This window comes from Desmodus rotundus, chromosome 9 (assembly GCF_022682495.2).
Source record: "Desmodus rotundus isolate HL8 chromosome 9, HLdesRot8A.1, whole genome shotgun sequence".
NCBI classification, from domain to species: Eukaryota; Metazoa; Chordata; class Mammalia; order Chiroptera; family Phyllostomidae; genus Desmodus; species Desmodus rotundus.
Window position 1 is genome coordinate 71,710,398 of NC_071395.1, and position 22,808 is coordinate 71,733,205.

A 22,808-nucleotide genomic window follows, 5' to 3' on the forward strand; every position below is an offset into this window, starting at 1 on the left:
TGTCAGGGACGTCCGCTGGAGCGGATTGGGCAGACGCGAGAGTTCGGGAATTCGGCTCGGTAGTCAAGCCCTCCTGTTACTCTGGCAACAGGGCAAGCAACCCCGGGGAGAAGGGAAGCGGAGCTCAGCGCCGCGCCAGGGTCCCGCCTCCCTCCTAACTACCGCCGAATCCGTTTTCGTGCCAGCTTGCTGCCTCCCCTACTTCCTCCCAGGCTCTCCCTGTCCCGAGAACCAGGCATCTTGCCCTAGACCTTTCCCAGTCTCCCAGCCTCCCTCACTCGCCAACTCCCATCCCCAAGTCACAGCTACAAGCCACAGTAGACTGGAAGCAAATCTGCGTTGCTTAGTAACTAACCCGCGTGTCCCCTCCCCACTATTTACCCCAGCTGCGGGAGGCAGAGACCGTGTCCCCAGCCCCCTCCTCACCCCATGCGTTTCGCCCTCCCGCCCACAATTTCCTGTAAGGGGCCGAGGTGACAGGAAACCAAAAGAGCACCTCAGCCCACCTTTCCCTCTGGCTGGGGAGGGCGGCTTCGGCTGCTTTCACCGCCCTGTCCCCCACCTCACTCCCCTCAGCTCAGGCTGTGTGTCTCACCCTCGCCATCTCGTGGCTTTGTCGGGAACCTCAAGCACAAAGAAGGGCCCGAGCCGGGAGAGGGCAGAGTAGGACAGGACCAGGGATGACAAGACGAGCGGGATGAAGTCGAGTGAAGGGAGGTGAGGTGCGGCGAAGTGGATGGGCCGGAGGCCACCGCACGGAGGCTATCGGGGCTCCTGGTGTTAAGGGTCAGGGCTGGGGCTATAATCCTCGTGAAAAGTACTGGGGAGAAACTCGAAGTGGCCCCGGGATCGGAGACACATCCCTACTTGACCACGTCCGACCACCAAGGGCCTACGCACAGACCTATTTGCAAACTCTGACCTTTAGTTCTGTGCTGTAGGTAGGGACTGCCGCGCCCCGCCCCGCTCTATTGTCGGGAAGGGGAATCCTAGCCAAAGGGGGCTGGGAGTCTTTTCAGGCCTCTCTTAACATCCGGAACCCAAGCCTTCTGCCTCTCAGCCCTTCCCCCACTCCCGCCCTGCTCTCTTCTAGGGGACTCGAATGTCCTGCGCCCCAGTCCTCTTCCCAGTGCCTTTGCCGAGAGCCAAACGTCCATCCCCAGCTCTACTTCGCCTGCGACTCAGGCGTCCCACCCCCCTGAGAGGAGATGGTTGCCCTCTTTCCAGACGCCCTCATGCCCCCCGTTACCTGATTCTAGGGTGTCCCAGGTGTTCAAACTCCCCAAGGTCTCCCAGGGGGTCGAGCGGCCCCCCCCTCCCAGGCCGGGGCTGGGGGGGCCGCTCCGCCCCGTGGCGCAGTTGGATTTTCCAACACAAACACCGCCCCCCAACCCCGCCCCCTTCGCATGGTCCCGCCCTTCCTCGCGTTGGAGTCCCCCACCTCTGGCTCCGCCCCGCCTTTTGCAGGTTCCTCTCGCCTCAGCCCAGGTGCCGAAAAAGATACCGAATGCAGATTGCGGAGTTTGGGGTGCAACGTGCGGGATCCAGCCCCGATCCCTGTCTGACAAACCCGTATTCCATTTGGATCACGCGCCTTTCCAAAGTAAGTCCCGCCCCCCTTCCTAGCCCAGCACTGAGACTTAGCCACACCCCCTTCTAGGCCCTACCGTGCTTCCCATTCGTTGGGGTCAAGGCTGCTTCTCAAGGCCTCCCACTTTCCCTGCTTCTGTTCCCCCTCCAGTAGCAGCTCTCCGGTCCTCTGTAAGCCCGGGCTTCCTCCCCAAACCCCACCATCCTATTGAGAGATTTGGGGCTTGTAGTTGCGGGTGTTTTACTGCACTGAACTCCAATTCTTCCATCTTTATCGCTAGCACACTATCTCCAGGGCCCAATCACACAACAAATTCAACCAAGGTCAAGGCTTGAGTGAGGTCCAGCCTCGGTCTGAGGTGCATTGTCAGCTTTGGTTCCTAGAGTTCACAACCATCCCTCAAGTGGGGACGAAGAGGAGGCTTCTCAGTTGTCCAGGCTCATGAGTAGAGCAGTGCCCCTCTTGATCCAATGATCAGATGTCATGGTCCCACACCGGAGGTCGATGCCAATGACAAAGGAGGCTCTGTCTGAGCTGCCTGCCCGGTTGGGATAGTAATAGCAAGGACAGGAGTACATACCTGAGGGAAAAGAGAAGAGAAGGAATCAGACTGCTGGAGCCTCTGGGAAAACAGAGGAGGAAATAGAGCAGAGGATGGGTTGGAATCAAAACCAGGGATGGGGCAGGCAGGTCTGAAGGCGTGTCCCACCCTTGGCGCTCTTCTTTCTGCTCTCTGTAGGCCGAAAGTGGATCGTGGGCATGAGGCAGACAAGCTGCATGGGCTCTGCTTCCACCAAGCAGGAGTTCTTCCGGTCCCAGCCAGCACCCTCCAGATACAGGCCTCGAACCCAGACACCGTCCTGGGGAGACATAGGGGCGGGTTGAGGGGAAGTAGAGGCTGTTGGTTGCCAGCACCCCAGACCTGCCACCTCTCCCTTCCCTACTCAACCAACTGTTTCCCACCTTTGCTCCCAGCACCCTCCTCCACCAGACCTGCCTTTCTTTGCTCAGAGCCCCAAGCACATCTGGCACCCACCTTGGGTGGATACACTAGGTTGCTGTCATCTACGGTGGAAACGATAAACTCCCAAGAGAGGCTGTCCACTGATATCTGGAAATTAAAGGTGAGAATAAGGGAGGACCCCCCAAAAGGAGGGCAAATACATGTCCCCAGCATCCAGTTCCTAAAACACTCTCCACATGGCTCACGTTGTTTTGGCGAGCTGAAGATTGCAGTACAGCAGTGAGGAAGCCAGTGGGAAAGGTGAAGCCAGACAACCAGAAGATCACAGGAGGCCGGGCACGACTAGCCCACAGCTCAAACTGTTCTACACGCAGGGCCAAGTCCCGGGTCCATGCAGCCAGTGGCTTTTGTGAGGGATATGCCTGGAGGAGGAGGCAGTACGTGTTCATTCATTTATTCATGTATTCAAGTTCTTATTTTGAGCACTGAGAACAGATATAAGAAGAATATTTGGTGTCAGCCCCTGCTCCCCAATTACAATTGGTTAAAGCACTCCAAAAGCCAACTGCCAGGAAAGAAGCATAAAATGACAACCATTTATTAACAATGGTAACAGTTACCAGTCACCATTAAAGAAAACTCCTATGAAGTGTTATGCACAGTGCTGAGAATCCTTGAAACATCCTTGGAGAGGTTAATAACTTGCCCTGAATAAGTTTCTAAGTTAATGTCTTATGCAAAGTCAGTCAGTGAATGTCAGCCAGATTTCAACCTTGAACCCGCCTGGCTCCAAAGCCCAGGCTTACTGCATTTTGCTATATGCCTACCAAGAACCAGGAGATTGGGGGCACAGGGTGGAGAGCTCATTGCTGGAGTAGGATCAACAGTAGTGTAAATCTTGCCTTTCCCCAGAGTGGAGGGACATGGGCATCAAAGATGCAATTGAAAATCTCTTCCAGGCTTGTAGACATGACGATAAGGCCCTGGATGCCCTTTTCCAGGTCTGTCAATGAGAACCTGATCAGGATAGGATGGAGGGTTAGAGATGGGTTGGGCCTGGAAGAGTCATCCTAAGTAGGAGGTAAAAGCCTTTCCTCTCGCCACCTCCCCACATTCTGCAGAGCCCCTCTCCATCTTACAGGATGGTCTCCATAAGCTTGTTGTATCTCTGGATCTCCTGCAGAAGGACCACATTGAGAGGGGCAGGGTCCAGAGCCAGCAATTTTCTGGTCCCCTCATAGTCGATCATTTCAGGGATCTTCTGTTTCACATCAGTGGCCAACTCAAGGACCTGATGAGGCAGGAGCTCTTGAGTGCAGCCCTCTCTCATGGCTTCCCCTCCCCCAGGTGTCTGTTCTTACCTTCTCTTCCCGGCTCTGGCCTCCAGCCCTGGAGGGTGTAATCTGGGGTTGCAGGGAAAGCAGAGTCTCAAAGAGAGTTCGTGCCTCAGTGATCTGGGAGGCCACATCTGCATTGGGGTGCTGGCCAAAGGCTTCAGGGGCGTCCATGCTAGGCAACATGCTGATGTACTCCTTGTAAGAGGCCAGGCTCCCATCCTTGGGTATGTAATAAATTTCTAATGCTGACAACCTGGACAGCCACAGCATAATTGTCACCACATTGCGGGAACTCTATGTCAAACCAGGACTCCAGCTCTACCTGTGTCCCATTTGTCCAGCTCTCTGTTCTTGCTCTTCCTCCTAATCCCCCACACTCTGCCTTCTCCCAGTCTCACGTCCTCTCCTCAAACATTCCCCTACCCCCTGTCCTGTCACCTGGTCTCTGTGTCCTCTGGCCCCCTGTTCAGTGCCACCTCCCCTTACCGGTAGGAGGGGGTTGATAGAGACTGGTCACAGAAATAGTCATTGATGTAAGTGGTGAGCAGGCGCCGGTCCCAGTCATCCGTGACGTGCCCACCATAGTTGATGCCAGCAATAAGGTACTTGAGTGCATCCCAGGGTGTCTCCTCATACTCATCCAGATACAGGCTCAGCAAATTCTCTGACACCTGTGCATGGCCCCAGACCAAACCCCCAGCACCACACAGTTATTGCAGGAACTCTTCCAATGGGACTGCTTAAAAAAAAAAATTTTCCCAGTGGGGCTTTAACAGAGACTTTCTGTTGGGGGGTATTTCCGGAGGGGAGCCACGAGGCCAGAAGTATAAAGAAGGGGGCTGGCATAAGGGACCCCTGGTTAGAACAAACCTCAAAGTCGGAGTCATTGAAGCCATACACAATGTTCCAGCCAAGCTGCAGGAACTTTTTGCGTTCAAGTAACACAGAGTGAAAGAAGCAGAGTGCAAACAGCAGCTTCTTATACTTCGCAGGTTTGGAGCAGCGGGAAAACTGTGGTTCAGTCATCAGTTGGTAAAGACGTGTCATGTTGGCCTTTAGGCCCTGGGGACAGTGGAGTAAGGAGAAGGGATTACAGCATCTTGCTCAGCCCTGCCACTAGCACCACTGTATACAGTTGTGGAGACTGCTCACTACACGAGGCACTGGCTGAGGGGTTGAGTGGAGGCTGAAACCTAGCCCAAGATATCTGCCTGCCAACATGTGTGCTCATTCACAGGGCGGGGTACCTTTCTCTAATTCACACAGAGGCACTGTATGGGCTAGTGGCAGTCCTACCTTCTTGTCCTCCCACTTTTGATCCTCTCAACCACAATGTTCTCAGTTGTGGGTAAGCCTACTCAATTTGGGAGTACCAGAAAATAGGAACAAAGACAAAGATATACACGCAACTATTAATGAACAAAAATGTGCACTGTATTACGTGCAAATGTTTAGTGTAGATTAAAAGGGTCATAGTATAGCCCTGGCCAGTGTGGCTCAGTTGGTTGGGCGTCTTCCCAGAAACTGGCAGGCTGCAGGTTCAGTTACGGTCAGGACACATGCCTAGGTTGTGGGTTTGGTCCCCAGTCTGGGCAAGAGACAACCAATTGATGTTAGTCTCCCTCTCTTTCTCTCTGCCTTCCTCTCTTTCTCAAACAAATAAGTATGTTCTCTAGTGAGGCTAAAAAAATAAATAAATAACATTTAAAAAATAATAAAATAGCCCTGGCTGGTTTGGCTCAGTGGACTGAGTGCCAGCCTGTGAACCAAAGGGTCACTGGTTCAATTCCCAGTCAGGGCACATGCCTGGGTTGCAGGGACCTCCCCAGTAGGGAGTGCATGAGAGACAACCTCACATTGATGGTTCTCTCCCTCACTTTCTCCTTTCTTCCCCCTCTCTAAAAATAAAATATTTTTTAAAAAATAATAAAATAAAAGGATCATAGTATTGAGGCCATAATAAAAGAGCCGATAATAAAATAAGGATCACAGGGAATAGTCCCTGTGATTGGATTTATCAGTCTTCATGAACATGTTGGGATTTGGGCTAAGTCTTACAAACGGGAAAGATATGACCAGGCTGAGAAGAGAGACTTGGTTTCCAGGAGATAGAAAGAACTGAAGGAATAAAGGCACAAAGGGGAGAGTAGGTGAAAGGATAACTGAAGTCAAGTGCAAGTGCTGAGGTCAGGTAAGAAGAGCCATTGACAGATGGAGGTGCGAGAAGTAAGAGTTTGAACCATTTGGACTTGATTCAGCAGGCATTATGGAGCCACTTTCTGTCTTGAGTAGAACAGTGATATGTTGAAACAGTGTCTTAAGAAGACTCACCTATGATGGACAGAATGGAGTGGTGAGAAGACTGAAGAAAGAACATTGGACAAACTAACAAAAAATATATAATTTTTAAAATGCCATTTGTAACATCAAAATATGTAAGGTAGAAATAAATCTAATAAAATATATAAATCTTTATAGAGAAAATTATAACACTTTATTGAAATAAAGAATAATTGGAGAGATACACTATTCTCATGAATCGGGAGGCTCAGTATCCTAAAGATGTTGATTTCTTCCTAATTGACCAATAGGATTTTTTGTGTGTGTGGAACTTGACAAGCTAATTCTAAAATTTATGTTGGAGAGCAGCCTGAAGAAAAATAAGGTAAGGAGACTTGTCTTATCAGCTACCAAGAATTATTATAGAGCCCTGGCTGGTGTGGCTCAGTGGATTGGGTGTATTTATGTGTGTGCGCGCACACACACACACGATTTAAGGCTGAGCAGACACATTGCAGATCAGAAGGGTAATTGCAGGCTATTTAAAAATAGTATTCAGAGAATTGATTATCCATGTGGAAAACTATTAGACCTCTAACTACCTCATTCCACACTCACAAAAAACAATTTGAAATGGCTAACAACCTGTATGTGAAAACCAAGGTATAAAATTGTTATGAAGACAAGTATAAGAGAGTGTCTTACTATATAACTTGGAGTAAGCAAAGATTTCTTAAACAAGACATAGGAGCATAAATCATAAAAAAGGAGGTAGCTAAATTCAAACTGATAAAAATTAAGAATTTCTATTCATCACCCTGGCTGCTGTGGCTCAGTGGATTGAGCACCGGCCTGCAACCTGAAAGGTCGTAGGTTTGATTCCAGTCAAGGCACGTGCCTAGATTGCGGGCCACGTCCCCAGCTGGGACGTGGGAAAGGCAACCAACTTATGCTTCCCTCGTGCATCCATGTCTGTCTCCCTCTCTTTCTCCCTCCCTTCTCCGTTCTTTGAAAATAAAAATAAAATCTTTTTAAAAATTGAATATATAATAGTTTTAAATTAAAATATTGTATCTATTTTTTTAATTTGACAACTGTGCTACCGTTATATGAGAACATTCTTATTCTTAGAGTTGAGTCATTCACGTTGAAACACACTGAAATGTTTAGTGGTAAGGACCAGGGTATATGCACCTTCCTTTCAAATGGCTCAGCAAAGGTGTGTATGTGTGAAGAGAGAAAAACAGAGAGATCAAATGATATAGCAAAGGGGGCAAATTGTTAACAATAAATGAATCTAGGTAACATATATTTGGGTGTTCTTTGCACCATTCTTACAACTTTTCTGTAAATTTAAAATAATTTCCAAATGAAATATTTAAAAATACTGGCCTGTCAGCTTCCAGAAGAAATCCCGTTGTACCAAGGAAACCCTGAACGTCCAGTTACATGAAGATCTGGCTGATCGCAGACAGCGCGCCTCGGCAAAGCCAGGATGGACTCTCCCCCAACCCGGGTGCCCCATTTGCTGATTCCTCTCTCCCTCCTCTTAGGGTTCCCTAGATTCATCATCGCCTCCCACTTCGTCATGCAAAGCTGAACAGCCCCTGCCTCCACACTCACACCCCTCTGCCCATCGCAGGGTGTTCAACCTAGCTACCAAGTCACACATCTCTCTTAGAAGGCAAAGAAAAAAAAGTTCTTTAAAATAAATGAATTAAACATGTCTGTTACACTGGGGCTACATTTCTGGACTGTTTGACATTTTTATATAGGGGCACAGAATGCTTTTGGGGCAGAAAAAATAAATACAAATCAACTTCAAACATATTGTTTTTTAATTAGTGGAGCCCAGGCCGGGTGGCTCAGTTGGCTAGAGCATCATCCTCTACACCAAAGGGTTGCAGGTTAGATTCCAGGTCAGAGCAGGTAACTAGGTTACAGGTTCCATCCCTGGTCGGGGCATGTATAGGAGATAACTAACTGATCTATGTTTCTCTCTCACATTGAGGTTTCTCTCCCCTCCCTTCCTCTCTCTCTCAACTCAATAAACATATCCTCAGGTGAGGATTAAAATTTAAAAAATTAGTGGCACCATTACCAAAAATAGGATGAGGAGATAATCTACAGTAGAGGAGCTGATGACATGTTGTGCGAGTGTGGGATTTATGGAGCTGGCATGCCGAGAAGAAATGTTTTGTAACCAGATGGAATTCAGAGCTGGAACTGAGTTTGATACTGGAGCCAGAGATGGGGATTGGAGTTGAAATCAGGAAAAGGACCGTTTCTCTATCAAGCTGTGAGAGGAGGAAATGTCAAATGAGGAAAGTTGGAGGTCAAGAACTAAGTCTTGAGATACAACTGCAGGACAGGAGGAGAGAGAAACATGGAAGTAATGAATGACGTGGCAAGAGGCAGGGGGGGAACCAGGAGTGTTGTCAGGGAATCCAGGAATGGGACAGTCAGCTGACTGTCAACTACCCGAGGTGTCCAAGGGGGACTGAGGACAATGAAAGACCTCCACACGTGCGTGCATTCAAACAGTACTTATTTGCTGAGCACCTACTACACACAGATCCCTGTGCTAATTATAGGGTGTGCAAAATGGTGAGAGAGAAAAAATACACATGGCCCCTGCCCTGATGGAGCTCACAGTGTAGAAGACAGGTGCTATGAGAATTACACCGACACATGCAAATGGCTGCGACAGTAAAAGCCAGGAGTGGTCAGAGTTTTGTGAGAGTGTGCCACTGGGATGTCGACCTGGACATGGAGGTCGGGGCTTCCTCAGACTAGAAGGGGCAAAGAACAGGGTGGAGAGCGAAGGAGAGAGAAGCGTGTACAAAAGCCTTAGGGCAGGGTCTGTGGAGGAAGAACAAAAACATTTAAAAAGTAATGGGGTAGGTAGAGCAGAAAGGGAATGGGAAACAGCGATAGAAGAGGCTGGGGAGGTGCCTGCTGGAACGCACAGGCCATGCTAACAAGGGGTTTGATCTTGATAGAAGGCAAGGAAAAGCTACCCAAATAGTTCAAGCAGTGGATAAATGGGCAGGATGTAGCAACATGATCAGACTTTTTTTAATTAAAAAAGATACTGCCATTTGAGTATTGGATGGATGATGAACCTTGAGAGTATTGTGCTAAGTGAAATAAATCAGTAATGGATAAAAACTATATTATTTCACTCATATGTAGGATATAAAACAAAAAGCAAAGATAAAACAAACTCATAGATATAGACAATATGATCAGATTTGAAAGGATCAGTAGGTAGAGAAGGAAGGAGAAAAGGGCTGGGAGCCCAGCAAATGTAACATTAGGGAGAGAATGTAAAGCAATGTTGGGAGACAGGACGGTTCTATGTGACTAGTTATTTACTCTTCAGTGCTTCAGTTTCCTGTCTGTGAAACGGATTAATAGGGCTTGCCTGATAGGAGTGTGTGTATGGAATGAATTAATAAATGTAAAGCACTTAGAACAATGCCTGGAACATAATAACACTCAAGAAATATCAGATATTACTATTATGTTCTAAGATTTGGGCACATAGAAGAGAGAAATGAGTAAAATTTTTAAAAATTTTGTTAAAATTTTTAACAAAATGTGTTGGTGTTAAGGCGAAGCCCTCTCTCTGATGCTAGCAGAAGGAAGGGTAGGCCAGATAGTATGGTTGATGCTGGCTATGTACCGTCACCCATACCTTTGGTGGTTCTGTGGTCATCTTGATGCTGGCCTGTAAGATGGAGATAGGGAAGTCGGAGTGGGGGCTAGAGCTGAGCCAGAGGCGGAAGGAAGGGTGAGGATCCTCCACCTGCAGCCGTTCCACCAATTTGTCAAGATTAGGCATCCAAGACAGTGACAGGTGGCAGTTGGCCAGAAACACCCAATGTCCTGCAAGGAGATGCTAGATTCAGTGGAACCCATTCCCTAAGCCCCATCTGTCCCCACACTATCTTCCTGATCGTGTGTTAGTGGGGAAGAGTCAAAATGCTCAGGTCTGCCACTCCTGGGGCCTCCTGGAAAGGTGGGAGCTGCAGACAGGGCAATGTGATTGAGGTTGAAGGTTGTGGGGAGTAGGACCAGCAGTGCCAAGGGCGGGGGTAGAAGGACAAGAATGACACTGACCTTGAATCATGCCCTCTCGGAGGAGCCGAGCAGCAATGGGGGCCTGGCCCTGGCCCAGGGACAGGGCGTGGAAACGCTGAGCCATGCCTGTGTGCTCAGCCAGCTGGAGCAGGGCACCGGTGGGGTCCACACCAGGGGACAGGATGAACACCAGTGGGGTTCGTGGGGTTGAATCCTCCATCACCTGCCAGAAGCACAGGGTATGGCCTCAAGCAGAAGGCACATAACATGAGTGGGAGAAGGAAACTGAGGAAATGCACATGGTGGACTGGAATGGGGAGAGGGAGGCAGGAAGGACCCAGGGGTGGTGTGGGCAAGGAAACCAAGCCACTGACCAACTTCATGTTTAGCACAGGCGGTTCAACGAAGCGGGAACCGAGGTTAGAGACAATGAAAGAGGTAACACAGAATGCCACGCGGTCCTGGCGTAGGGAGCGAACAATCAGCATCCGTTGCATTTCATTGCAGGCATTCTCCCACTCACCTGTGGATGAGTTGAGCTGTTGCTGGGACAGTGTGGAAGAGCAGGGAATCTAAACAAAGGAGCACCTGCAGGGAATGCTCGGCCAGGAGGCAGATGGCTGAGGAAACTTGGGAGAGGGGATAAAGAACAAAGGGATGGGCAAGCACATGGGCTGAACAGAGGGAAGGAAAAAGGCAGGAGCAGGGAGGCTCAGACGCCTGGGCACCTGGCAACATAGCCTTCTCTGGGGTGGAATTGGTGTACCACAGGTGCCAGTCACGAGGGTACTGTTCAAAGGAGTTCATGAGTCCATGAAAGTTGGTCAGTTTGTCTAGCTCCGTGATGTTATCCCAGTAGGCATCTGCAAGCCAACTAGTACATGGGTTATCCATTTGGCCCTCCCGATCCAGGACCTGGGGGAGAGGAGATAGGAGAAAGGGACTGACTGGGAGCACCTCCAAAGAAGAATTACCCTTTTTTAAAAAAAAAGATTTTATTTATGTATTTTTACAGAGAGGGGAAGTGAAGGAGAAAAAAAGGGAGAGAAACATCAATGTATAGTTGCCTCTCATGTGCCCCCCACTGGGGACCTGGCCCACAACCCAGGCATGTGCCCTGGCTGGAAATCGAACCAGGGAGGGATCCTTTGGTTTGCAGGCCGGCACTCAATCCAGTGAGCCACACCAGCCAAGGCCCCCCCCCCTTTTTTTTAAACATGAGAAATCCAAGATGAATCTAGCATGAAACAGAATGAAAAAGTGAATACAGGAATCGAAGATGGATGGGAATCCACCTTCATTACGGAAATGAATGTGGATTTAAATCTCTCAGACTGTGCAGCGATATCACAGTTCAAATTTAGGGAGCTTGCGCCCTCTGGTGGTTGCCTCTTGCCTAATGCTCTCAACTAGTAGCCTCACCTTTCAGAGAAGCACAAACTGTTATAGTTCATTCACTTAGTCACTCTTTTTAACAAATATTTATTATTCATCAACTATAGATTTTTAAGCACTTGTAATGAGCAAGGGGGTGCATGGCAAGTTACTCCCACAGCTGCAGGGAGCTGGCCATGCCCCTGCTCCTAGCAGTTCTCCTCAGCTTACTCGCTGGAGCCTTGGGCCTTGCCCTCCAGACCTGGAGTCCTCTTCGTACTTTCCACCATCCTAGCCTTGACCACCCCACACTTAAATGTGTCCTCTACCCAACTCACCACACCCCCACGTAGAAAGAAGTTGTACTCATCCATGTTGAGCTTGCCAGAAGTCTCCAGGATTTTGGCACACATCTGAAAACTGAATAGTAGCTTGTGGCGCTCAAAAAGGGTGCGGCAGGTGTACCTGGGAGAAGGGGACGGGGAGGGTGGAGGAGGCAGGACACTCAATATGAATGGTCACTGAGCGAACATGATACAAGCACAGAGCCCTACACGGGAGAAAGTTCTTCATCAGCACCAAATTCAAAACTCCTGTAAACAGCCAAGCCCTCAGGGACCTAGAGAGAGCACGTAATTTTCCCAGTTCACTGGTAAAATCGATCATTCGTTTCTATTAAAAAACACCCAACACAGACTGGACCCTGACTGCTTCCAGGTACCGCAGACACAGAGCTGAACAAGCCAGAGTCTCTGTCCTGGAGGAAGTCAGGTAGCGTGGGAAGGACAGATGAGAGAAGCCACTCATTACGCAATGATGTGATGAGCGCTCTACAGGGTGACAGTGCTGTCAAGGGGTCACAGGATAGGAGCGTCCGCCATGCCTGGTGGGCACAGGGGAAATTTCTGAGGAGTTGCCCTGAGGTTGCTCCGAGGTGGTGTAGAAGAGGAAGAGAAGGGAGGACTCCGGGGAGAGCTCAGAGCAGAAGCAAATGTAGAGAGGAGGTGGGAGGAAGCAGACATGGAAGGCAGACACGGAAGGCAGGCAGCATTGCTCAGGCATCCATTGTAAGGCAGGGAACCGGGAAGCTGGGGAGGCAGGCGGAGGCCAGGTCACGAGGGGCTGTGTGAGCCTTCCAAAGAGTTTAAGTCAGGAGTGCCGCGGTCATATTTGTGTTTGGAAGGCTCGCACAGATTGCAAGAGGACAGACTGGAGAGGGACAAAGTTAAAGGCAGGACAACCTGTTAGGGGATGTTTGTGCAATTCAGAAAGATCACAAATGCCTGAACTTTATAAAGTACACTTGTAGCAGTGGGGAGAACTGGGAGGGAACAGGTTGCAGAAAGATTCATGAGCAAAACCTGGTGACCGATCTGAGAGGCGGGGAGGGGGAAGAGTCAAGGAGAACTTCCCCTCCCTGGCTTGGGTGACTGTGAAGTGAGAGTATTAGTATCATTCAAGGGTGAGGACCTTGAAGGAATAAGGGTAGATAATGAGTTTGACCTGAACTTGAGGGGTCTGTGGGGTATCTACGTAGAAAAATCAAGTACCTTGCTACTCAGAGTGTGACCCACAGACCAGGAGCGGCAGCATCAGCTGGGAGTGTTAGACAGGCAGATCCTCGGGTCCCAACCCCAACTTACTGAAACTGAATCTGCATTTAACAAGATTCCCTGTGCTTTATAAGCACATTGCTATTTAAGAAGTGCCAGTATAGTAGACAATTGTGCACACAAGTCTCATGTTCAAGGGAGAGCTAAAGATACAAAACTGGGAGTAGTCAGGCCACAGGTGATGGTTAGACCATGACAGTGAAGAAGCTACCCAGGGAGGGTGTGCAGGCAAGAGAGCAGGGGACCAAGGTGGTGGCATGGGAAAGCACGAAGGCAGAGCTGGCAAGAAGGGTCAGCGTTAGAGCCAGCCACTTGGCCTCCTGCCTAAGGCATGTGGGGAGGAGCCTCGGACCTGTAGACGGCGTAGGTGTGGTATTCGTTCAGGTAGTCAATGCGGTCCTCCAGCTTGTTGCTGCGATGGCTCTTGTCAATGCTGAGGATAAAGAGGTTGATGTAGGCATCCAGCGAGAACTGGTACATGGGGTCGATGCGGCCCATGTCATTGAGCACGAAGAACAGGACTGACGCCCGCTGGGCACACGGGCGGTAAGCCTGCAGAAGGGGCAGAGCCAGGGGCCACAGAGGGGCATGTCAGGTGGCAGGGACTCACAGAGGGCAACATGATTAGAGTTGCATCTTGATGGTGGGTAGGGCTGGACTGGAGGACACAGGAGCTCACCTCTCGGGCCAAGTCGATGTTGATCTCTGTGGTTTCACTGGTCTCCAGCTGCTCAGTCACCTCAGTGGCAGTTATCTTGGAGGTCTGAAGGGTGTTCACCAGCTGCACATCGTCAAGCAGGGAGCCTGTGGCCTCATTCAGCAGCCTGGAGGGAGGCCAAGAGGTGCATGAATGGAGGGGGCAGGGCCTCCATCAGCCCCTGGTGTGCTAGTTGGGACTGTGAGTGGACCAGTGGGGGAGAGGAGGCAAGGTCTCACCGAAGGATCTCATCCTCCAGCTCCTTGAGCTTTCTCTTGCCAGCAGCGATATTGATGACTAGTGAATCCTTCTGCTCCTCCAGCTCAGGCCGCTCCTTCCGGACCACAATGCCCAGCAGTTGGGCCTCCAGGCCCTGGAGGTGCCCAGAAGTCAGGGTGAGAATCTCACTCCAGTGACCTTCATCCTTTTCATCCCTTTACACCTCCCGAGCCCCTCATCCCTTTATACCCGCTCAACACAAGCTTAGCCTTTTTCTCATTCCTGCTGGACTCTACAGCCCTGTTCTTCACCCTGTTTCATTATAGGCACCAGCCACCACCCACCTGTTCTTTGACTGCAAAGTTGACAATGGTGGTCTTGGCTGAGGTTTCTGGGCTGTAGTGGGGGTTGGAGAGCTTGGTGGTGATGTAGAAACGAAAATTGGTATTGTATTCCACCTCCTTATCTCCAATGCGAATCAGCAGCCGACCACCTGTACCCACAGGGGGTCAAGGGCAAGGACCCCATGTGACCAGGTGTGGGCTGACCCATTCCCCTACTGGCATCCAGCAGCAGTGACTGCCTGCCCTAACGGCCCCAGCCCAGGGTTGTCTGAATGGAGGGATGGATAAGTAGAGGACACAGCCAAAGAGCCAGCCCTTTCCTCCCCAGTGTCCTACTTGGCTGGTCCCTAGAATTTGCCCCACAGTCCAATCCCACATTAAGCCTGAGCCCTGACCAATCCGAGCTACAGATTTGTTGAGCACAGGGTTGAGTGTGGGGTCCAGATATTCCTGCACATTCTGGAGCAGCACTGGGTATCCAAACTGGATAGCCTTTTCCAGGACTCGAAGGTAATCGATCATCTGCAGGTCAATGATCTGAAGGCCCTAGAAAGCAAGAGAAAAAGATGGAAGAAACACTGAGGGATTCAAAGGGAAAAATGGTCCAAGGGTAGGACCTCAGGAAGAGACAAGCTTGGGAAGAGATTTTAAGGGGACAAAACGGGCCTTATACCTGTTTTCCTTCCATGTTCTTGATCCACTTCAGGGCCTGGGCTTGAGGGTCAATCATCAGTGCCCACCTGGAGGAGGACGCATTCATCAGAGGACAGGCCCTGCCCTTACTCCTCCTCCTGCTCCCAGCAGCATCCTTACCTGTTGCCACGGGTGACGATGATGCCATTCTCAGTGGAGAAAGCATCTGAGGGCAACCCTTGAATGTTCCAGTCCCGAACTTTGGTAGGATTGGACAGGAAGTTATCAAAGGTGAAGCGAGGTGAGCAAGGAACTTGAAGCTCCCAAATCTGGGTAGGGAAGAGCCCCAGATTTCAGCCTGCAGATCTGAGCTCAGCATCCCTACCCTTTCCCGATATCTCTTATTACTCGCAAAGGTAATTACATCCCCTGTTCTGGTCTCAGAGCCCAAGATCTCACTCATCGTGCCTGAGCCTCACCTTCCTGATCCAGATCTGGTTGACAATTTCATCCCGGTAGTTGGTTAGGAAGGGTCCCATGTAGGATAGGAAGGCAGCTGCCAGGAGACAGTCACCCACCAGGTAGCCCAGGTCCTCCTCCAAGCCCTGAAGGACAGTAGGGAAGGTGCGAGCCTGTCAGGGTCCCCAGCACTGGGAGGTGCTTGGAATGCTTTGAAGGCTCTCTCCTCTGAACACTATCAATCTGGATCCAAGAGACGTTTTTCCCTCTCCTAACCCTTTGTGCCCTGAGAACCCTAACCTGGCCTAATTACTTTTGAGGTCTCCATCATTGACAGCAATTTGTTTACGTTCTGGTGATAAGGCCTAACACTTTCATGACAACAGGAGGTCACCAAAGGCAGAGAGACAAGGTGCCCCCTGAATGTTTCTATCCAGTCAATGTGCTATACAAAGGGTCCTCACGTGCACTTTCTAGCTCTACCTAAACATGGAAGCAGATCTCTAATGGTACAAAAAATCTCTCCTTGCACTCTTCTCACCAAATGTGAGGAAAGGGAGGGGAAGAACACCCGTCCCCTATTCTTGGATGTCCCTACACTCAGCTGTCCCTATTTTCCTTGACTGTCCCTCCACCTAAAGGGGATGGAAGCTGTTAGAACTAGTTGGCAGGGAAGAAGGAGAATCAGGTGGCAGAACTGATCTCACCTTCACTGTCTCCTCCCATCGGGCCTTCTCGCCAGCCAATCCAGACACCAACATTCCAGCTCGCTCCAGCTTCAGCTCCATCTCCTTAGACTTCTCGCGAAGCTCCTCCTTTTGTGCCAGCTTCTCATCATACTGTTTCTTCAACATCTCCAGTTTCTCAGCCACCTGGGAAGGATCAGAGTGTAAGAATCAAACCAGGGCTTGAGGCCATATTGTTCCGGGTTCAAATCACCAGTCTGTTATTTTGTGGCTGTATGACCTTGGGTAAATTGACCTCTTTGAGTCTTGGTTTCCTCACGGCAAAATAAGAATTATAACGCTATAAGGTTGTTGTAAGGAGAAAAAAAGATTAAATATGTATGATGAGTTTCTTTCTCTTCCCTTCACTGCTCTTTCCTTGAGCCCAGAAATTACTTAGTAATGAAACTCAAAGCTGGGTAGGAGACACACCTCTTGTACAATAGTAAACCACATAAGGTATGTTGACAAGAGAGGATCAGAGAGCTCAGAAATGACTGCCCCTCCATGCCAGAGGCCATGCCCAACGTGTGATCTTGAGAGAGAAAGAAAAATCTTGAAATGAACCCAGGAACTATTGGAGACACAAAGAGGGAGTCCATTCAAGGAAAAGGCCCATGTCCAAGGTCCCACTCCAGAGACAGGGACCTGGGAGAGCTTCACCTGCTAGAGAAGCCTATTCATCACCACCCCATGGGCCCTGCTGAGGTTGGAATATAATCACTTAAATCTGAAGCGGAGGACTGATCGAGCCTCTTCCAGGACCCAGTATGTGTGCCTGGTTGGCAAATAGTAATGTTCTTCTATTTTGTTTTGTTTTGAGAATTTTTATAAGAGTTTATTTGAATCAAACTGATGACATATGCCAGGAAGCAAGATCTCAAATGCTCCAGAGTAATTGTTTTTACAAGCTGGTTTCAAAAAGCTGCAAAATAATCTTGTGTGGGAGTGAGCCATTATTTTATATAGCAAGTCTCCTACTGATAGACAATTGCGTCTTTCCAACATTTGCTACTATTAATGCTGTAATGAACGTCTTTGTGGGAGCAGAAGTACATCTTGACGCCATTCATTTTTTATTTTAATTTTGTTTATTTTGTGAATAAGCAACTGAAAAATTCAAAAGGCATAAGGGCATGAGCAGTCTTCCTCCCAGCCCTGCTCTCTATCCACCCACTCCCTTCTCAAAGTACCAAGGTGACATGTTTCTTGAATATCTTTCCAGAGGCATTCTCTACATATACAAGTGTGTTCTACACTGCTGTTCCCTGAGTCATCAATTTTAGGCTATTTATATTGACTTTATGCTATGATAAATGAAGATTTAATCCCTTATACAGCTATGCCACCACTCCTTTCTCTCTACTCCTAACAGTTTTAGTTCTTCTACTGGTTACCCTTATAACTTTAAGCAACATATTGAAACCTCATTTTAAAGACTTTATTTACTTATTTTAGATAGAGGAGGAGGGAGGGAAAAAGAGAGGGAGAGAAACACGGATTGGTTGTCTCTCATACACGCCCCAAATGGAGACTGAACTCGCAACCCAGGCATGTGTCCTGGCTGGGAATCAGACCAGCCACCTTTCACTTTGAGCGATGATGCCCAACCAACTGAGCCACACTGGTCAGGGATCGAAACCTCATCTGATAATATCTACAAAAGCATTGCCTGATCTTTCCCTCACCCCCCACATGCATTCACAGCTTTTTTAGCTGTGCTTTTATTGTTACATCTCAAGGTCGATAACATTCCCACTCAGACGCCACTATCAGTCTTCTGTGCTTTGTCTTTAGGTTGATTATAAAGGTCTAATACCATAAAGAGCATCAACATTATGACCTGGCTGGCGCCCAGTGGGAACTGGGTGGCTGACTGAGCTGCTTGTGGCTGAGGCACATTCTGAGAGGTCACTGTGAATTCTGAACTGGTTGTTAAATATTTTCTGTTACCTCTGATTACATTCTTTCAGAAAAATATCTCTCTTATGTTTTCTGATTTTGCTTTGTTTTTGTCTTATGTTGTTTGACTCTATCTTCCCATCCTTCTATTGAATAGTTTGCTCATTTTTAAGTTTCTCAGAACCTTCCTTTTGTCTGTTTGAATTCTTTCTCTTATCATCCTGTTTTTGTTGTGTGGATGTCATTTCTTCCTTAATCACTCTCTGATAATACCAATTTTGAGATTAGGTTTGCTTTTTAAGTCCTTCTCTATAATAATCTCTGGATTTAGTGTTTCTTCAGGGGTCATGTTTTGTCACATTTTTATCTTGGTCATTCTCCTTCATGTTGGAAGATGTCCTCCATGCCTCTACACACCCCTTCTCCATGGGCAGCATGTGACTGACCTGACTGGTGAAATTGGGAAGAATAAACTGGGAGTGCTCAGCTGAGCTCAGGCTCTTTCCTCTTAGGCAAGAGCACCAGTTCCACTCTGCCTGCCCAGCAATACCCGAGACCTGGTAAGTGTCTCTGAATGTGGGGTCACCGCTAAAGGGGCCAGTCGCCCACAAATGTCAGCCACATTCTCCAACTTCATCCTTAAAAGTAGTATTTGGAACTTTCATTTTATTTCTTAATTTGTTTAAAACCCAGGCATAGAAGAAGGCTGCTAGTTCTTGGATCACCTCAGTAGTATATTTGCAGCAACTTCTGGCCAAAATGGAGGTGTAGGTAAATACACTTTGCATCCTCACACAACCAAAAGAAGAACAACAACAAACTTAAAAACAAAAAATAATCAGAACTGCCAGAAAACCAAACAGTATGGAAGTCCAGCAACCAAGGAGTTAAAGAAGAAACATTTATCCAGACCAGTAGGAAGGATGGTGGCTGGAGGACCAGGTGGGCAACGCAGCAGCTGGCAGACCAGGCAGTCCCACATTTGTATGTGGATAAACCAGGAGGAACAACTGATGAAAGAGACAGACTATGCAGCCCAGGGTTCCAGCGCAGGGAAATAAAGCCACAAAACCTCTGGCTATAAAAACCTGTGGGGGTTGCTGCAGCAGGAGAAACTCCCAGCCTCACAGGAGAGTTTGTTGGAGAGACCCACAGGGTCCTAGAACATACACAAGCCCACCCACACAGGAATCAGCACCAGAAGGGCCCAATTTGCTTGTGGGTAGCAGGAGAAGTGACTGAAAACCAGCCCAGGGCCAAGCAAGTGGCATTGTTCCCTCTCTGACACCTCCCCCACATATAGCACCACAATGCAGTGACCCCGCCCCAGTGAATACCTAAGGCACCACCCCTTACAACATAGCAGGCAAGCGGAGACAAAAAAATATGGCCCAAAAGAAAGAACAGATCAAAGCTCCAAAAATAGAACTAAACAATGAAGAGATAGTCAACCTATCAAGTGCACAGTTCACTGGTAATCAGGATGCTCACAGAAATGGTTGAGAATGGTTGCAAAATAGAGGAAAAAGTGAAAGCTATGCAAAGTGAAACAAAGGAAAATATACAGGGAACCAACAGTGAAGGGAATGAAACCAGGACTCAAATCAACGATTTGGAGCAGAAGGAAGAAATAAACATTCAACCAGAACAGAATGAAGAAACAAGAATTCAAAAAAATGAGGAGAGGCTAGGAACCTCCGGGACAACTTTAAATGTTCCAATGTCCAAATCATAGAGGTGCCAGAAGGAGAAGAGGAAGAGCAAGAAATTGAAAACTTATTTGAAAAAATAATGAAGGAGAACTTCCCCAGTCTGGCAAAGGAAATAGACTTCCAGGAAGTCCAGGAAGCTCAGAGAGTCCCCAAGAAGTTGGGCCCAAGAAAGCACACACCAAGGCACATCATAATTATATTACCCCAAGATTAAAGAGAAGGAGAGAATCTTAAAAGCAGCAAGAGAAAAGGAGACAGTTACCTACAAAGCAATTCCCATAAGTTTTATCAGCTGATTTCTCAAAAGAAACCTTGCAGGCAAGAAGGGACTGGACAGAAGTATTCAGTCAGGAAAGGCAAGGACCTACATCCAAGATTACTCTATTCAGCAAAGCTATCATTTAGAATGAAAGGGCAGATAAAGTGCTTCCCAGATAAGGTAATGTTAAAGGAGTTCATCATCACCAAGCCATTATTATATGAAATGTTAAAGGGACTTATCTGAGAAAAAGAAGATAAAAAATATGAACAGTAAAATGACAACAAATTCACAACTATCAACAACTGAACCTAAAAACAAAAACAAAAACAAACTAAGCAAACAACTAGAACAGGAACATTCCCATTCTCCATCAGAGAAATGGAGGGTTATCAGTAGCGAGATTGGGAGAATGGGGGAAAAGGTACAGGGAATAAGAAGCATAAATGGTAGGTACAAAATAGACAGCGGGAGGTTAAGAATAGTATAGGAAACGGAGAAGCCAAAGAACTTATATGTATGACCCATGGGCATGAACTAAGGGAGGGGGGATGATGGTGGGATGGGGATACAGGGTGGAGGGGAGTAAAGGGGAGAAAAAAGTGGGACAACTGTAATAGCATAATCAATAAAATCTTTTTTTTTAAGAGTATATTTGCAGACCAGAAAACCCATTAAGAAGCTTTTGGTGGGGCTCAGGGTTTCACGGGCAGACTTTGGGTATGACAGGTGTGTTGACTTAGGTGATTTGTAGAGGCTCCTGTTAGGCTTGGTGGGTTTTTACACTTGTGTGGATGATTTTTGTAAAGACTTTATTTATTTATTTTTAGAGGGGAAGGGAGGGAGAAAGAGAGGGAGAGAAACATCGATGTGAGAGGAAAACATCTATCAGTTGCCTCTTGTTTGCACCGACTGGAGACCGAACCTGCAACCCAGTCCTCACTGGGAATTGAAGTGGTGACCCTTCACTTTGCAGGTCAACGTCCAACCGAGACACACCAGTCAGGGATTTTGTGGTTGACTGTTAACTGCTGTCACCTGGGTGAAAATCTTTAAGCCAACTCTGAGTTATTTTGACCTTGGCAGGTGACAATGCCTTTGTCCATAAGTAAGTGGCTGTTTCTACAGAGGCAGGACTGTTTAAAGCAGTACAGCTTCAAGGAAACAGAGCTTGGGCAAAGGAAACATGTGGGCTTCAAGGACAGCCTTAGTGAGGAGTAGCAGGGGTCTCAGGATAAAGGCCGCTTACAGCTACGGCACAGAAATGCCTGATATTGCTGACTAGGTTGAAGTGGGGTTAGTTAGTTTTCACGAACTGAGGAACAGCGTATCAGATATTTCTCTCATTAAACTTTGTTTTAATGGATCTTAACATTCTGTGACAGATTTTTGGTCAAGTTATTTCCACTAGAAAGCACTGGTTTTAGCCCTGGCCTGTGTGGCTTACTTGGTTTGAGCATCATACCATACACAAAAAGGTTGCAGATTCCAGTCAGGGCACATACCTAGATTTCAAGTTCAGTCCCTGGTCAGGGCATGTATAGGAGGCAACCAGTTGATGTTTCTCTCTCATACTCATGTTTCTTTCTCTCTCTCTCCCCTCCTCTCTCTCTCAAATAAATTATCGTATTTAAAAAAATGTTTTTAAGATTTTATTTACTTATTTTTTAGAGAGGGGAACATCAATGTGTGGTTGCCTCTCATGCGCCCCCTACTGGGTACCTGGCCCGAAACCCAGGCATGAGCCCTAGATTGGGAATTGAACTGGCGACCTTTTTATTCACAGGCCAGCACTCAACCACACCAGCCACACCAGCCAGGGCGTAAAAATTTTTTTAACAGTACTGATTTTAAAAACTAATAACTTAAAAACTTACACACACACACACACACACACACACCAAGAAACCAAATGGTCTACAAAACATTCTCCTTTCCTTCTGAAGGTTTTATAATGCATTGTAATCATTAACCAGTCCTTTACTATGAAACTTAAATGGCCACTTGAAACAAACCATTCTGAGACCATTCTTCCACCACTGATTAAGACTGTGGTGGCAGGTATTGGAGATAGTATTCATTTAGCTTTCGGAGCTTTCTGGGCAGACTTGGTGACTTTGCCAGCTCCAGCTGGCTTCTTGTCCACTGCTGTGATGACACCAGCAGCAATTGTCTGTCTCATGTCACGAACAGCAAAGTGGCACAGAGGAGAATAGTCAGAGAAGCTGTCAACACACATGGGCTTGCCAGGAACTGTATCGACGATGGCAGCCATCGCCAGTTTTCAGAAATGTTGGGCCATTTTCCAGCTTTTTCCCAGAATGACGATCAATCTTCTCCTTCAGCTGAGCAAGCTGGCAAGCAGTGTGAGCTGTGTGCCCATCCAGCGCAGGTGCACGTCCAGCGCTGAGTTGGCCTGGATGGTTCAGAATAATCACCTGAGCTGTGAAGCCAGCTGCTTCCATTGGTGGGTCATTTTTGCTGTCGCCAGCCACATTGCCACAAGGAACATCTTTGACAGACATGTTCTTGACATTGAATCCCACATTGTCCCCAGGAAAAGCTTCATTCAAAGCTTTATGGTGCATTTCAACAGACTTTACTTGAGTTGTA

At 48.0% G+C, this 22,808-nt stretch overlaps 2 protein-coding genes and 1 long non-coding RNA gene across 9 annotated transcripts in view; 1 reads left to right on the top strand and 2 right to left on the bottom strand.

The window, feature by feature from the left end:
* The window catches only part of KDM6B (lysine demethylase 6B), a 22,120-nt gene extending 20,738 nt beyond the window's left edge, over positions 1–1,382 (bottom strand). For both annotated transcript variants that reach the window (XM_053910350.1, XM_053910341.2), the window contains exon 1: positions 1,250–1,382. The gene's annotated coding sequence lies outside the window, so the exon portion shown is untranslated. The remainder of the gene's footprint in view (positions 1–1,249) is intronic.
* LOC123480210 (uncharacterized) overlaps positions 1–2,466 on the top strand; it is a 3,848-nt gene extending 1,382 nt beyond the window's left edge. For 2 of the 3 annotated variants that reach the window (XR_006656125.2, XR_006656124.2), the window contains exons 2-3: positions 1,468–1,603; positions 2,331–2,466. This is a non-coding gene — a long non-coding RNA (uncharacterized lncRNA). Of the gene's footprint in view, positions 1–67; positions 718–1,467; positions 1,604–2,330 lie in introns of those variants that run through there. The other variant, XR_006656123.3, reaches the window with a different exon arrangement.
* Positions 1,763–22,808, bottom strand: part of DNAH2 (dynein axonemal heavy chain 2) — a 104,687-nt gene continuing 83,641 nt past the window's right edge. For 3 of the 4 annotated variants that reach the window (XM_071219303.1, XM_045198904.2, XM_045198903.2), the window contains 23 exons: positions 16,305–16,469; positions 15,618–15,743; positions 15,319–15,467; positions 15,179–15,245; positions 14,901–15,051; positions 14,506–14,654; positions 14,182–14,315; positions 13,925–14,069; positions 13,598–13,797; positions 11,971–12,097; positions 10,987–11,173; positions 10,633–10,781; positions 10,298–10,481; positions 9,873–10,063; positions 4,763–4,954; positions 4,379–4,563; positions 3,917–4,145; positions 3,695–3,846; positions 3,458–3,572; positions 2,801–2,977; positions 2,628–2,702; positions 2,301–2,451; positions 1,763–2,171 (listed from right to left, as the gene is read on the bottom strand). In XM_071219303.1, the coding sequence (XP_071075404.1) occupies positions 2,017–2,171; positions 2,301–2,451; positions 2,628–2,702; positions 2,801–2,977; positions 3,458–3,572; positions 3,695–3,846; positions 3,917–4,145; positions 4,379–4,563; positions 4,763–4,954; positions 9,873–10,063; positions 10,298–10,481; positions 10,633–10,781; positions 10,987–11,173; positions 11,971–12,097; positions 13,598–13,797; positions 13,925–14,069; positions 14,182–14,315; positions 14,506–14,654; positions 14,901–15,051; positions 15,179–15,245; positions 15,319–15,467; positions 15,618–15,743; positions 16,305–16,469 (3,555 nt within the window). In that variant the 3' untranslated portion in view covers positions 1,763–2,016. The remainder of the gene's footprint in view (positions 2,172–2,300; positions 2,452–2,627; positions 2,703–2,800; positions 2,978–3,457; positions 3,573–3,694; positions 3,847–3,916; positions 4,146–4,378; positions 4,564–4,762; positions 4,955–9,872; positions 10,064–10,297; positions 10,482–10,632; positions 10,782–10,986; positions 11,174–11,970; positions 12,098–13,597; positions 13,798–13,924; positions 14,070–14,181; positions 14,316–14,505; positions 14,655–14,900; positions 15,052–15,178; positions 15,246–15,318; positions 15,468–15,617; positions 15,744–16,304; positions 16,470–22,808) is intronic. The other variant, XM_071219302.1, reaches the window with a different exon arrangement.